At 43.2% G+C, this 15,881-nt stretch overlaps 1 protein-coding gene and 1 long non-coding RNA gene across 2 annotated transcripts in view; both read right to left on the reverse strand.

The window, feature by feature from the left end:
• Nucleotides 1-2,262: 2,262 nt before the first annotated feature.
• The window catches only part of LOC306917296, a 36,028-nt gene continuing 22,409 nt past the window's right edge, over nucleotides 2,263-15,881 (reverse strand). Inside the window, exon 3 of the long non-coding RNA XR_013789141.1 lies at nucleotides 2,263-2,568. This is a non-coding gene — a long non-coding RNA (uncharacterized lncRNA). The remainder of the gene's footprint in view (nucleotides 2,569-15,881) is intronic.
• Nucleotides 9,724-12,456, reverse strand: LOC306917105 (anoctamin-5-like; the record flags this gene model as incomplete). Its single annotated transcript, XM_079495235.1, has 1 exon — nucleotides 9,724-12,456. One exon carries the CDS (start codon nucleotides 12,454-12,456, stop codon nucleotides 9,724-9,726), a length of 2,733 nt encoding a protein of 910 aa, XP_079351361.1.

Below are 15,881 nucleotides of genomic sequence, written 5' to 3' on the forward strand. Positions count from 1 at the left end.
AATAAATATCTTCCAAACTACAAGCTCTCACGACATTGGATTGTACCATGTGAGCTTGTAGATCGGCTATTTTAGTGAATTGTCTTTTTTTTTTTCTTTTTTTTTTTAGGTCTGACTCCCCTGGGCACAGTGCCAAGTACACCACCTACAGCTTCATGGACGATGCCACAGACAACATTGTGCATTTTGAGTTGGTGCAGGTACAGTACAGCAGTGTGTGTGGTTCAGAAGGGATTTACACATTATTTTTTAGCTCCTAATATATTTTTTACAAGATGATATATTTTCATATGCTGTTCAAACATAGAGGCTCTCTACTACATACTTTTATGCTCTACATGTATTTTCACAATATGGAGGTGGTTATACTTGGGTAAATCAGGATAACTTAATGTTTGTAGTGTGCATCATGTTTTATCTTTGCGTACTTATAACAGTTATTTTTATGTGAATATCTGTCTGTCTCATACTTTCAGGTCTCAGAAACAACTAGCAGTGTGGCTATGGAGGCACTCGGGCTGAAACGTGGCCTGGACCACCTGATAGGGATTGGGGTTGATATCAAAGTCCTCACCACTGACAGATCTCCCTCAATAAAGAAGATCTTACGAGAGCAGTATGCAGCGATCAAACATGAATTTGACACCTGGCACACTTCAAAGAGTAAGTTATCCTGGGTCAAAACAGCCAATTTCATTAGAATATAAGAAATACATTCACATATTTATTATATTCTAATGAAATTGGCTAATGGATAGGCTGTGTTGTCCATTTCTATATACAAAGTAAATGTAATAGTATAGTGATGTGCCCTTTTTTGGGTCAACAAATGAGGATGATTGCTGTTTTTCTATGTTCTCCAATATTTTGAAGGTGTGAAGAAGAAACTGGTGTCTCAGTCAAACAGGAAGCCAACCAGAGAACTCCAACCATGGATAAGAAGCATAACAAACCACCTATGGTTTTCATGTGCCTCTTGTGTTCAGGATGCTGAGGTAAGATTCACATACAGCCTCACACCCTCACTACAGTATTTGTGGAGCAGTAGTTTTCATTTTCCCAATTTTTCTTCCCTGATTAAATTGTTTTGGCCATGATGTAGACATAAAGGTAATGGGTCGCACACACAAAGACTGCGGGTTAGTTTTTATTCTGGCATGATAGATCAATGACAGACATTTCGGCTATCCAGTCTTCACACACTGATGAAGGCTGGATAGCCGAAACGTCTGTCATTGAACCATCATGCAAGAATAAAAACTAAATTGCAGTCTTGGTGTGTGTGCGACCCATTACCTTTAGTTCTATAATGTGATTTGAATGGGTAACGCACCATAAGTCAGAGCGCGGTGGTCACAAGAATCACATCACTACTACTTTGCTCAATAACCTCCCTATTGTTAAAATGCATCTATAGAGTGGAGAGCTTCTATGTTTGAACAGTATATGTAAATATATTGTACTAAATATTTGTAGGAGCTGAAAAGGACATGGAAATCCCTTCTGAACCATGTCCTTGGAGTTCACTCCTGGACTGAGAACGGTCAGGTCCATAGATGCCGCCATGATCCCATCACGGAAGAGCAACAGAATAGGAAGCGCTGGCTAACGAAGGACTCTGAAGCCTACAAGGTGCTATGCGCCATTGTCTTGGACAAAAATCTGCTGAAGGATCTCAGCCAAATGGCCCTTTTCAAACACACAGGTAATATTTGTGTCATTAAAAAGGGTATCTTTGAGAATCAGTGTTTGAACAGTGTCGACAGTGTGCGGGACCTTTTCTTTGTTTTTCAAAGATATCCTTTTTAATATATTCTCTATTGCCCTACGCACCTGTCACTAGCCTTCTGAGGTTTGCATCGGTCTTTTGCTAAAAAAAAATTCTCGTTAAAATTTAATTTGTGCATGGCCCCCACTTATTAAAAGTACTTTCTGCTCCTACCTCAATGTTAGTGGTAAGACCTGTGAAGTAAGGACGGCTACATTTCTTTGAAATATTATGGCATTGGCTGCTGTGCAGAGCATATTTATTTTAGGTCAATAGAAATAAAGTGTTTTTATACGATCTTTGCATCGATGTGCAGACCAGACACTAATATTCCTGTTCTTGTTCATAGGCCAACTGGAGGTGTTTCACAGCATGATGCTGAAATATGCCTCAAAGAGAAACCACTACATGTACCCTCAGATGCGAGCAAGGACACAGCTTGCTGTTCTGGATCACAATGCAAACACAGGACGCAAACAGAAATTGGACTTGGATGGTAAATTTCCTTTTTGCTCATTGGTATACCATTACATTTAATAACTAAGTGTTTTGTTGTCACACATTGCCCAATAGCACCCTAATCTAAAATAATATTTGTTTGTGTAGGAGAAAAACGCACTAATGTCGTCTACCAGAAGCTGTCAAAAAGCTTTGTCTTGAAGAAGGTCTATGAGGAGAAGAGCTACAATTTCCGTGACGATCTGGTAGGGCGAGCGCTGCAGAGACGGAGGGATGAGAGTGTCGACTGTAGAGATGCTTCTTCTCGGCTGGAGACAAAAGACCTTCCAAAGAATGTTGCACTGTGTGAGAAACCAGAAAAAGCAGAGCTAGAAACCGGCTACAGATCTCGTTACTTTAAGTGATGTTGAGTCTGAATTATTTGTTTCCTCAATAAAATGAAGTAAAAGCCATTATGTCTTATGCTCCTATACTCATGTTTGTCATTGATGCCAGCCATGATTTCAACATGTACCAAAAACTGTTACATTATCATCATTATATTATTTGCACACCAACAGGCACTCAAAGTAAAAAACACACCCGTGTGAACCGAGTGGTGCAAGGTCTTTTATAGCCTGATCAGCTGTGGTCTGACGTAATGTCAGTGACCATAGTAACCATGCTCGTTTTTTTGGTACGAACAAACACGGGTACAAAGCCAGTTGTTGGAGTGGTTTGCACCACTCAAAAACAGGAGTCTTTATTTACTTATAGAAATCTTAATCCCAGAAACATGATCAAGTATAGACAGTGCGCAGAACACATTTTTTCCATATTGTGTACTGAAGGTAAACGTTCTGCTTGTGGTAATCTACATTTGCTCATAAATCTTCACATTGCCATTCAAACTTTACATTGTAATAACCATAAAAGACAGACAGGTTTGGATGTATTGAAGAATGCATATATGTTTTTTATTCAAGCAGTTCATATACCTCCTCAATGTCCTTGAATCCCACATAAAAAGGTGAAGGGAATTTAATTCTAATAGTTTTCACAATACAGGACGGAATTACTCTTCTTTCGCCTTTCCCTAGCCTCTCGCCTCTCAACACCCATTCCATGGTAAGCCTGTATGCCACCAGCCGGTATTGTCTGAAAGCAGAAAATTAAAACATGAAATTGTTACACAAACAGTGATAAATGTATATTCAGATAATTATTAAAAAACGTATTTACTACATAGGATTACATTAATTTGTTGTAAAACACTGTTTTCCAAGGTACAATGTATAATGTCCATATGGTACCAGACATTTTGCCTGCTAAATCCCACTCATTACCTACCACACTTTTTTATCTAGTAGCCTATATATTGTATTTTACTATTTTATATCATTTATCAAATGCATACATTCTTATATCAATGAATATTGTGCCATGGTCTAGCCATGCTTCACATGATGAGTCAGGTCTGAGGGCTAAATGCCATAGTCACAAGTGTATATATATATATATATATATATTTTAATGGCAGAACAACTTTCATTAGGATATAAGAATAATATCCTACTCACTCGTTGCTGAGGTCCCCGTTAGGCCCGGCAGGTGTGGAGTTCTTCTTCCAGTTGATTCTGGGCATTCTGAAAAAGGTACTTAGAATAGCAGGGTGTAGATGGGGTTGGAAGTCTGTGTGTGAGGTTAGACAGATATCTGAATCCTCTTCTTCTGTATTCATCATCTCCATCTCATGCAGTGTAGCGTCTCCAAGTAGCCAGTCCCTACAACAGAGGCACTCATCCTCTGTTGACATAACACTGCATTCTCCACAGCTGCACCACCACGTTCCCTCCATTCGTGTGATCTGTGGATAGTCTGGGTCTGCTAACCGCTCCTGGCTTTCTATGCGCAACGCTTCACGGTCCCGCAGCTCCTCGTCTGTAAATTCAGGTTCAAAGAGATAGCCAGTAACTAGGAAACGATCGTCATGATCTTCTAAAGTGTCTCCCTCAAACACGTCCATTATGTATGTTTTAGCGACAGGCAGACAGCATAAAATCAGTTTGTTTACATGTGGTAACAAGGCAACCAGGCTGCATTTCCGGGTGTTCAGATTTGGACCAATCAGATCGTTTTATTCTCAAGTACGCGTCACGGGAAAACAGAAGTGATTCGGTCGGCGTAAGCATACCTACCGGATCTTCTTTCTACACAAAATAATCAAAATAAGGAAAAGTTGACATTTTGTATTAAAAAAAACACCGCATAAGCTGTCCTGATGTGATATATAGTCAGAATCAGCTTTTGTTGCGTTCGTTTATGTGCTAAAATAGTGACTTTGAGAGCTGTTTCCCCGTTACAATGGAAGTCAATGGGCTGGTATTTTTATAACGTTATTTTCTGTAAAACTGCACTATGGAGCGAAATAACTCCTGGACTGGACTAGTTTGACCATAATAAGGTAAGAAAACAACCCAAACCTCTAAAAAAGTGGTCTTACCCTTTAACATCGTAATCTATTAACGCATTCTGGGCGGAAACCCCTTTTGGTGTTTTAAAGCATTATTAAAGCTATACTTTACTCCCCCCGATCTCCTGGGCTGGGGGAGGACTTATTATTAAAGTTATACTTTAGCTATTGAAAAATAGCAGATCTACAAGCTCATAGCGCGGCACCGAGTGCCGCGCTATGAACTTGTAGGTCTGCTATTTTTGAAAAATCATGAAACTGTGCCTCAAATCTTTGAATATATATTATTACAGAGTGAACATGTCAGGATTTAGAAGACATTTTTTAAATTTCGACGTCAGGCCTAAATGGGTTAATTACAGTTGGGTTGTGATCTGCTTGCTTTCTAATAGGCCTATCTCACAGAATTTCCCCGCCCCCTTAATACGCCCCCTTTCGGGGTTAGTGGTGATAGCGTGACGTCACTCCATAGACGCTACATGTTAACAGAGGTAATTTAAGAAGTCTACAACTTTTGTTTTCTCAATGTAAGGTTTGTTCTATCTGTTCGAGCTGATTTACCATCTTGTTTGCTTCATAATAATATTGGTCTGTCACATTTTTACATTAGGAAATGTACTTAGATTCTCCAGAGAAAAAAACGTGTAAATGCTCATGTTAAAGACACCACTATTTACCGGAAGTGGGCGTGAAAAACGGGCTGTGAGATAGGCCTATTCATTTTCCTCAAGGGCCATATTTTGACTAGGGTACCATCTTCCAGGGGCCACAAGGGGGCGCTCCGCGGGCCGCAAATGGCCCGCAGGCCGCCTATTGAGGAACCCTGCACTAGCCCATGGGGCTGGTAGGGTAATTATTAGCTCTGTATGGATAATTCTTTAACTCTTTGAGAGTTTCAAGGATTTCTATATAGTTTTTAGACTTCTCTATGGCAGAATGGCGTTTTTGAATGATTTATTGAAAATTCTCTGCTGTGAATGTGTGACAACGAAAGACCTTCAGAGAAAGCTTGGCTTGTCTGCTTCCAGGAAAAAAATGAACTGAGTTGATAAAATGTTTAGTTGTGGTGTTGGAAGCCATTTAAAAGAGCCTGCATTTACACTGGGTAGTGTTTCTAGGACAACAAAAAAAGTTATGACCGGTTGAAGTTTTATTTTCTAAATAACTTTTTTTCTGCTGGGCGTACATAGCCATGCAATATCTCATTTTAAAGGGTGAGTTGTCTAGTTCAATTAAAATAAAATAAAAAGTTTCTCACATGTACCACTGTAGATATTTTGCCATCTATAAATAGCATGGTCAGTCATGATCAATCTGACCTATCCAGCTAAAAGTCCCCCTAGCTCTGAAATGGAACATCATATAAACTCAATTCTTTTTTGGGGTAAAATTAGACATTCTAACGCACATTTTGATATATACCATGTTTACATAGTCTTACCAGTACCGTGTCTATTCATGCATGTATCTCAAAAACCTGTTGTGAAGAAACAGTTTTGATAAAAAACTCATCCAAGGACATTGTTTTGATATGACTTTGTGCCCATGATATGTATCAAAATATAGACTTGAATGTATACTGTATTATAACAAAAAAATTGGGTTCTTACCATCTACCGTTACAGAGTAAATCACAGTTGAAACTCGCTTAGTCAAACCATAAACCTCAGACTAGTGAACAAAATAGCCATGACAGGTCTAACTCATTGTAAAAGCTTGTCTTTTATTTTTTATGACTACTAACATAATACAATTATAATAAATATTACAGAAAATAAATAGGCCTACATACAAAACAGTTGTCCCCAAACTCCCCAGTGTCCCCAAACCACTGCATTCCAGTTGTTCTTGACGGTGTGTGTGTGTGTAGGCTAAATTTAAAAAAAACAACAACTGAAATGAATGAATGCATCCGGTTCAGTGTCGGAGAACTCCATCGCAGTCTTGACTCTTCGTCTTCATCATCATCATCATCATCATCCTCCTCCTCCGATGCCAGTTCTAAATATATAAAAATAAACATTTAGCTGTAGTCAGCCCGGCCAATAGCCAGTTGGGGGGGGGGGGGGGGGGACGTAGGCTATCTGACATCATCGTCATCATCATCATCACACGGAGACACACTAAACAATGTACAATCATGATTGTATACAATATACAATGAATGCAATTATCATGCAAGCTCAAACGTCAATGAAACGTCATACAGATCTTATATAATACGCTACTGTTAGCTTCACTCCCCGTCCCCCCTCCGATCCTTGTAGCAACGTCATCATAACCACGCGTTGCTTCAGTAAACGATGCATGTTTGTTCTCCGTCTTTGTAGACAGTAAATAAAAGGAGCGAACATTACTCTAAAGATCAGATCGCCTATAAGGCACGCTACAATATAAAATACTTGTACTGCCATGCGTGCATGCCTGCTACGATACATTTGTACTGCACCAACCAACCGATCGACACCAACCCCCCCCTCCAGCCCTTAGCCAGCACCAATGCACCGACCAACACCATTAGCCAGCACCTTCGGTGCTGGCTAATGGCTGGGGGCCATCGTGGTGAGTCATTCTGGCGTCATGATCTGACTAGTAGTAGTAATTATCCAAGCATCTATTTGTAGCGATCATCTTATGATTTCTGATCACTATAGAAGGGCATTTTCTACAATAAGATTACCTCAAAACATTCCGGGTTGATCGTCTTCTTCAATGGTTTCCCGGTATAGCTCATCGGACGACGATGGGGAGACAATGAAAAAAGGAGGGAGGGAGCAGCGAGTCTCGCTGTAAGCACTGGACCAGGGCTACTCCGCCTGGAGAAGGCGACTGGGACGCGTATGGATCAATACTACTACCACAAAACTCGCTCAAATAAATAGTACTGCTTTCAACTTTTTCTGCTAGAAAATCGCTCGGGCGAGACGGCAAACAGGCAAAACAATGAAAACTATGAAGACTCCCTCTGCCCCCACTGTTTACAGGGGGTGGGACCAGCTTCCAATGGCAACACGTACACGTGTGTCACGTGACACGGGTTTTCTGGGTAATGTAGTTGGAATATAAGCTCAGGAATTTAAACAGCGCTTCGGAGCATATTAATATGTTTAGATTCATCAAAAACTGTGAAGACGCCAATTGGCGTCATTGATCATTTACGGAATTCTGATGAAGACGCCAATTGGCGTCTTTCATCTTCTAAGGGTTAATACAAGAATAATATTATAATTAATATTTGAAAAGGCAAATTATGCTTTAACGTCGTAATCTATTAATTACAGTTGGGTTGTGATCTGCTCGCTTTCTAATGGCTGCATGGTATCTTAGTCTAGTGATACCAGTATTATGACAAATTAAAAACAAAACACATTTTGTTTTTACTATAAATTAACCCATTTTGACCTGAGATCAGATTTAAAAAAATGTCTGTTTGAAAATGACAGTTTTCTGAAAAAGCTATGTTTCTATGTCAGTCGTTCTTCGATTTTTCAAAAATAGCAGATCTACAAGCTCATAGCGCGCCGAGTGGCGCGCTATGAGCTTGTAGATCTGCTATTTTTCAATAGCTAAAGCATAACATAATGCTAACACCAAAAGGCGTTCCCACCCAAAATGGGATAATACATGGTAAGGGGTATATTTTGTGTGTTTGTTCTTGCGGGGTCCCATGACGACATTGTAGCGACTTGCCATTAGTTTGTATACAGCATTTTACATTTATCTATGTAAGATTCTGCCTATTTTCTTAAGGCAATAAAATCCCAGAGACAAATAGTGCTTATTGTTTTCATTGTGATAAATAAGATTTCCCATGTGTTTATATTAACACAAATGCCACTGTGTACAGTATTACACTACAGAAATGATAGCCTATTGTAGGGGGACGAAAAAAAATACATTTATAGTATTGTCTTCCACCTAGCAAAGAGGAAATACATGTTGTCATAGTAACCCTGTAGCTCTGTGTGTGTGTGTGTGTGTGTGTGTGTGTGTGTGTGTGTGTGTGTGTGTGTGTGTGTGTGTGTGTGTGTGTGTGTGTGTGTGTGTGTGTGTGTGTGTGTGCGCGGCAACACCGCTAAACAAGACGCCTCTTCCATGTTCTAACAATACATACTGTCTACGGTCTGGCGATGTAATGTTGAATTCTAGTTGTCTCATATATATTTGTATGCACGCACGCACAGCCACACACACACACACACACACACACACACACACACACACACACACACACATGTGCTTCATGACCCTCTTATAGAGCGTCGTAGTCCCGCCCCCTACCATGGCCCAGGAAATTATTCTCCGTTAATTTTCCTCATAGACATTTCAGAAAGTATTTATTTAAAGACGTTTACGCCGCGGACAAAGCCAACTCTTGTCGTGACAAATCATGACAACAAATAATTAGAAAGAAGAAAGAAACGGCAGGTTACAACACTTTTTGTTGTTTTTTCTTCTTTGTAATTATTTGTTTGGTCCAAAATATTGTTTGTGTTGTCATGAGTTGTCACGACTCCAGTTGGCTTTGTCCGCGGCGTAACCGTCTTTAAATAAATACTTTTTGAAATGTCTATGGGAAAAATGCATTGGGATTCATTTCCTGGGCCATGGTAGGGGGCGGGACTGCGACGCTCTTATAGTGGCTTGGCTAAGGAAGAGGCTAGCAGACAATGCACACCTGTGAGACCGAGTTCAACGAATGAAGAATGGACCACTGCCATCAATGGGGGCCAGAATCTCTTGTTATATTATATTGGCGTGGCGCTAGTCATTTTTATAAAGTTAATAAAAATAATATGCAACCCTGTTCCAGAATTTGCAACCCTGGAACCCTGTGGCACCGGGCCCAATGCGCGACAGAGCGAATGGACAATCGAGCATATTTATACAATATTCTTCTAACCTAGCCAAGTGACATAATCTGCAATTTCATTTGTCAAAAACTAAGATAAAGGGTAAACACTCAGGTGGTTCATAGATTTCTGCACAAGAGCTTTTCATGCTGTAATTTGTTCTCTCTCGCTCTCTCTAGTGGCCTCCCACTTCACATCGTCTTGGAACGCCCATGGTGCAATCTGGCCGAATGTATCTTGACCTTCTCCGCCACCTCATAGTTGAGGAGGTGTTCTCGGACCACGTAGCGCTCCCTCTTTATCCGAGCCTTGACCTTGTAGGGAACGGCGGGAATGATCCAGGCCACAAAGACCTTGACCATGTACACGACGGTCACCATGATGATGATGAAAGCCAGTCTCGCGGCCAAGATGTGCCAGAACTGCATGTTGTGACGGTACTGCTGGCTGTGGCCGGGTGGGTATCGATAGTCCCGGTACCTGCAGGTGGTCATGGCAGAGCTGTTGAACCAAGAGGGGTTCTTGTCGGGCCGGTTCGGCTCAGGGATCTCAGAGATGTTAAAGATCGACAGACTGTTGAGGATATAACCTTTCGTGGTGAACTCGCCCTCCGGCTGGTAGGCATACATGTACACCAGCCGAGGAATCATGTCGGAGGTGAATGCCACGATGAACGCGTTGGTGACCACCGACAGCATGGCCAGCCCATTTAGGATCTGCGCCCAGGCGCCGATGTTGCGGGCCTTGAGTGCCACGGGCCGTCGGAGCTGCGTGGTGAACTTCCAGGCGTCCACGCGAATCTCGATGATGTTGTTGACGAGGGCCAGCAGAGGAGCCAGTGGGAACGATGCCACGAAGAGAGTTATGAAACCAAACTGGATCACCATCTCCAGGTATTCATAGAAGAGGCCCAGCTGGCCGTGGCACTGCAGGTCGTGGTCCTGTTCCCAGCGGCTGTAAGGTCTCTCTGGGTGCTTACGGGCTTTTCTGGCGCCCCAACAGTTCATCAACCATGGGAACAGGACTTCCCAGAAGCTGCCCAATAGCTGCTTACCAAACATCGTAATAGCCAGCTGAGTGGTCAGCTCAATCAGACAGCCACTTGGCTCACACTCCTCGTTCCTCAGTTTGCTGCACTTGCCAAACATGTAGGAAGGGTCTCCAGGATAGCCCACAAACTTCCCCTTGAAGAAGGCCACATAGAAACAGGACGAGTAGTAGTTGACAAACTTGAAAAGGAACATCTTCACAGTCAACTTGTTCTCATATTCCAAGTGAGTCTTGGGAATCTCCATGTCCGTGATCCAGACGGCCACTCTCTCGTACATGAGGTCGAGAATAATGATGATGACGAGGTTGATGACGGACGCAGTGAGAGAAGTGGCCATCTGTGGGGTGAGGAGAGTGCCCACAAGCTCCAGCTTGTTGGGGGGACTGTCCTTCATGATGCCAGCGAAGGCGGCAAAAACTGCTAGGCGGTACGCGATAACACCAATTACGCACGCCATGGTCAGCGCAATCCAGAGCAGGACGGTGGTTGCAGACAGCCACATGCCAGCACACTTGCTCGCTGTAGTCAAGTAAGGCTCCTCTTCCTGGGTGACGAGGTTCAGTCTGTGTTTGCTACTCTGCTGCAATTTGGACGCATATTCTGGTCGGAGTTGCAGCTCTTGCTGCTCCTCCTCAAAGTCCACCAGGTCCCACTCGTACTCCAGATGGGCCTGGCGTCGATTCCAGAACTCAAGGAATAGAGTGACCCAAATCCCCATGAATATTGCAAAGAATACTGTCCCCCCGTTGTCAGATAAGTGTGATACCCATGATGCCCACGATGGGTTGCATGCTGAACTGAGCATCCAGTATCCGCACGTCTTGTCACACAGAGGACACATGACGATAGTACCTCCAATGTCCTCACTGCAGATCTCCTTAATCCACCGGTTGTTGTCGTAGGTGAGGAGACCATAGACGAAACAGAGAACTCCAACCACCGCGGCAAAGGACAACATCTTAGTGTAGAAACCCAGCCATGCAAAATAGATACCTATCTTTTCCCCATAGTACTTCCGTATGCGTTTGAGGGGCTGTTCCTTAAAAGCACACGAGAACCTGGCCCAGTGCTTGTACAGACTGTGTCTCTCACTTACACAGCTCACGTCTGTGTGTTCCGCCCCCCAGTCCCTGCTGCAGTCGTGCAGGGGGAAGGCAGCGGTGTAGGTGCCATTGTTGAGCAGCTTCTTGATTCCCTTCCTCGTCGTATCCACGCGGTTGTTCTTGTAGTATGGACAGTGGGCTAGAATGTAATAAACTATTCTGTTGCGAGTGGAGGGAGGGAAGAATGTCTCCTTGTCGACTATGTGGAAGAAGTCGGTCTTGCTTTTGCTGAAGGGAGCGGTGAAGTAGTCCGAATCGGGGTGCTTGACGCGCTCTGGCAGACGGACACAGGCGGTGAGCCAGTTCATTACATGCAAAGGGATGAGCCGGAAAAGGATGGTGTGCCACCGCATGGGAATCTCAGTTTTTTTGGGGATGTCACTGGCCTTAAAGGGGGCTTTGATCTTCAGCTCTTCTGCCTTTTGGGCCAACACCTCCCATGGGGCGTGGATCTTGAGGAAGTCAGTCCTCCCATCGTCTTCGTCTGACCCTCTGCCCTCATCAGGCTCCAGTTCCAGCCCGTACTTATTCTGTAGGTTGTATTCATACAGCTCCCTCCTCTCTCGTCTCCTCTCCTCATCTTTATCATCGACATATGAAAGAACAAAATCGATCCTGCGCATTCCATCACGGAAGAAGACCGTGTCTTGGCTCTGCTGGTGTCTAAGAATCCTTGACCGTTCCTGTTTGGGGGAACCTGTGAAGAATCCTGGTAGAGACTCTGTTGGGCCTTCAACAATCTCAATTGAAGCGTGATCGGTCGGGCCCATCTCAACTGAAGTTTGATCGGTCTGGCTCATTTCAGATATTGTCTGATATGTTAAATGTCCTCTGGTCTGTTCACAGACGGTCCAAATGACTTCTCAAATGGTTAAGTGGAAACTGGCCGGCCTCAGGCGTGTTCAGTCAAAACATTCCTTAGTTTGATCTAAGTTCCAATGACTCCTCACGGGCTACAAATAATAAAAGCACGTCTCAATCGAGTCCACCGTCTCCCTCAATACTGCCCTTTGTGCTCCGTGTGGTCCCTTTTAAGCAGCACTGCTCCCATCGTCACTATATGTAAGTTCATAACGGTGATCTAAGCCAATATGGAGGTGGAGGTGCCCAATTATGGACTTCAGTCCATGACAACATACTGATTATCTAGTACACTGATTGATTGGGTTACCATAGCAACCAAACATGGACACCCATTCCCAAAAGGTTGAGAATAGGCTGGTCTATGATGTCATATTGATGACATCAGCGTACTCCATATATGGGGTTTTGTGGTTTTATCAACATTTTTTGGAAGATCCATTGATCCGGCCTACTCCTCATCATCATCATCGGTAGCCTGGTTAATAAACCAGACCGAAAATTGCCTACCAGCGGATTACGGTCTGGCGAGGCTCAGTAGCACGCCTCTTTCCTACAACCGAGAACAGGTCGGACCAATCGGGACACGGTATGCAATATGGGCGGGCTTTGGTACAGTGACGTTCAATGCTTGAGACTTTTGACTGACAGTAGCTCTGACCAATTGCGTCAAAGAGAAAATGTTTGAACCCCCCCCCCCCGGGAAATTAAATCCAAGTGGAGCCAGCCCAGACTAATATACCGCGACAGTGTTGTGTGATATTAGTCTGGCTTATTAGCCAGGCTACATCATCGGTCCTCGCCGATGTGCACGCCGAGTTTGAATTGGTCGGTTCATCGACTCGTGATACACTACAAGACAGGAAAGACAGATAACGATTTTGCACATTTATGGTAGGATATTGATTTTAGGATATTCAGTCTCCAAACAAAGTTATTAACAAAACAAAAACGATTAAACTAATATGTACACAATTGTCCTGCTACCTAATTGAGTATTGAGAATTAGTATTTCAAATTTTCAGTCCATGTACTTATACACGCCACTACATTTCAGAGGCAAATATTGTACTTTTACTCTACAATTATTTGAAAACTTTATGCACTAGTTATTTTGTAGATTTTGATGATTATTACAAAACATACAATAACCACTTCAGCCCTATATACATTTTGGCCATTGCGATACATTGTTGAGCTTGTAGATCGATTATTTTCAAATGGACGAAATGTATAAGGTCTATAATATACATTATAATGTATATATCTTCTATCTATAAAGTCTGTCTGTATTCGAGAACCGTTCGCCCGACCGACATCAAATTCGACACACACGTTCCACACCACCGCAGGGGGTGCAGTGCCCGGTGTCGAGTCGGTCGGGACCCACGGTTGTCTAGAACCGCCCCAAAAAGGCCTCTCTGGCCTGGGCCATGGCTCAGTGGTCCAGGCACCTTGGCTGGTAATCCAGTCTGGCAGTGTGCTGCGGGTTCGACTCCCGATCCCGACGGCCTTTACTGCATGTCTTCCCCCCATCTCTCTCCCCATTTCCTGTCAGCCTACTGTCTGTCCCTCCATAAAAAATATAAGATAAAGGCGAAAGCCACAAAGAAATCACACCCGTGTGAACTGAGTGGTGCAAGGTCTTATATAGCCTGATCAGCTGTGGTCTGACGTAATGTCAGTGACCATAGTAACCATGCTCATTCTTTTGGGCCCCACGTACAGGTACACACAAACACGGATACAAACAAAGCTGGTTGTTGGAGTGGTTTGCACCACTCAAAAAAAAACATTAAACCCTCTCTGCCCGGGCTCTGGACTGGGCCCCTGCCCAGAGTCCATATATGGAGCTGGCCTCTTCTGACCTCACAACACTCCATATTTGGGCATGCCTGACCCAGATAGATTCCATATTTGGGCATGCCTGACAAGGAACTCCATATATGGGCATAAAAATGGACACAGACACATCTGGGTGGGGAATGCATTTCAAACTTGCATTATTTTAAGTAGGCCAGTGCCCAACAGGCACCTCTGTAGAGGCCCCACAGGCGCCGCTCTAGTGTATATATAAAATCTACAAACAAAGTAACTAGTTGCGAACGAAGTGATTGCGAACTAAGTGAGCGATTACTATAGAGCGTCGCAGTCCCGCCTCCTACCCTGGACCAGGAAATGAAACCCAATGCATTATTCTCAGACATTTCTTAAAGTATTTATTTAAAGACGGTTACGCCGCGGACAAAGCCAACTCGAGTCGTGACAACTCATGACAACACAAACAATATTTTGGACTAAACAAATAATTAGAAAGAAAAAAACGGCAGGTTACAAAACTTTTTTTGTTGTTTTTTTTCTTTGTAATTATTTGCTTGGTCCAGGGTAGGAGGCGGGACTGCGACGCTCTATAGGAGCCGGCCTAGCTTGTCTGTGTGTGTGTGTGTGTGTGTGTGTGTGTGTGTGTGTGTGTGTGTGTGTGTGTGTGTGTGTGTGTGTGTGTCACGCTGTAACACCACCCGCCCGCCACCAGAGGGCTTACGAACTGAAAATGGAACGATACAGAGAACCAATAGGAACTGAAATTGGAATGATACAGAGAAGAAATTGGAACGACAGAGGTCTGTCGTGTGTGTGTGTGTGTGTGTGTGTGTGTGTGTGTGTGTGTGTGTGTGTGTGTGTCAGACTGCCACAACACTTCGTTCGCTTCCCACATTCACGCGTCTTACTTGTAACTAAGGTTTTTTTTTAAATGTTAAGTACAAGTACGTTGAGTAAAAGTACAATATTTGCCTGTGAGATGTCGGTACCAAAATAGCAGTCAGACTTACAATTCAATGGAGCAGAGACATGCAATGGGAAGTCCCGGTCTGCCTCAATGAGCAACAGGGATTCCGTTTTTACACATGACCACAGCTACAACTCAGGCTGATACGTGTTGCATGTCACATGAGGGTCTGTTGACTGAGTAGGTCAGATAAAGTGCTGAGGAAACAGTCGCTATACTGTCTTAGGACAGTGCTAGGCCTATCATAGAGCAAACAAAGGTGACCAGATTTGACTGAGAGACTGCCATCGCGCAAATTCCAGCTTTTCACCAGAGAAAAACTTTTATTTTTTTTCCAAAAATGAGTTTATAGTACAGGCAGACTCTTCACATACTAGAGCATGTCTGAAATAAGTGTCAGAGCTGAAATCGACATGTAAAAATTAAATAAATGTAGCTAGGTGTAATGTTAGAGTCCACAGAAGTGAACCTTTCAAACCTGTTTTCTCAACTCGCTGTTTTCTGCAAGACATTACTCTATAAGCCATATCTCCAAAACTGGTGGGT

The sequence above is a fragment of the Electrona antarctica genome, assembly GCF_951216825.1.
Source record: "Electrona antarctica genome assembly, chromosome: 24".
In the NCBI taxonomy this organism is placed as follows: Eukaryota; Metazoa; Chordata; class Actinopteri; order Myctophiformes; family Myctophidae; genus Electrona; species Electrona antarctica.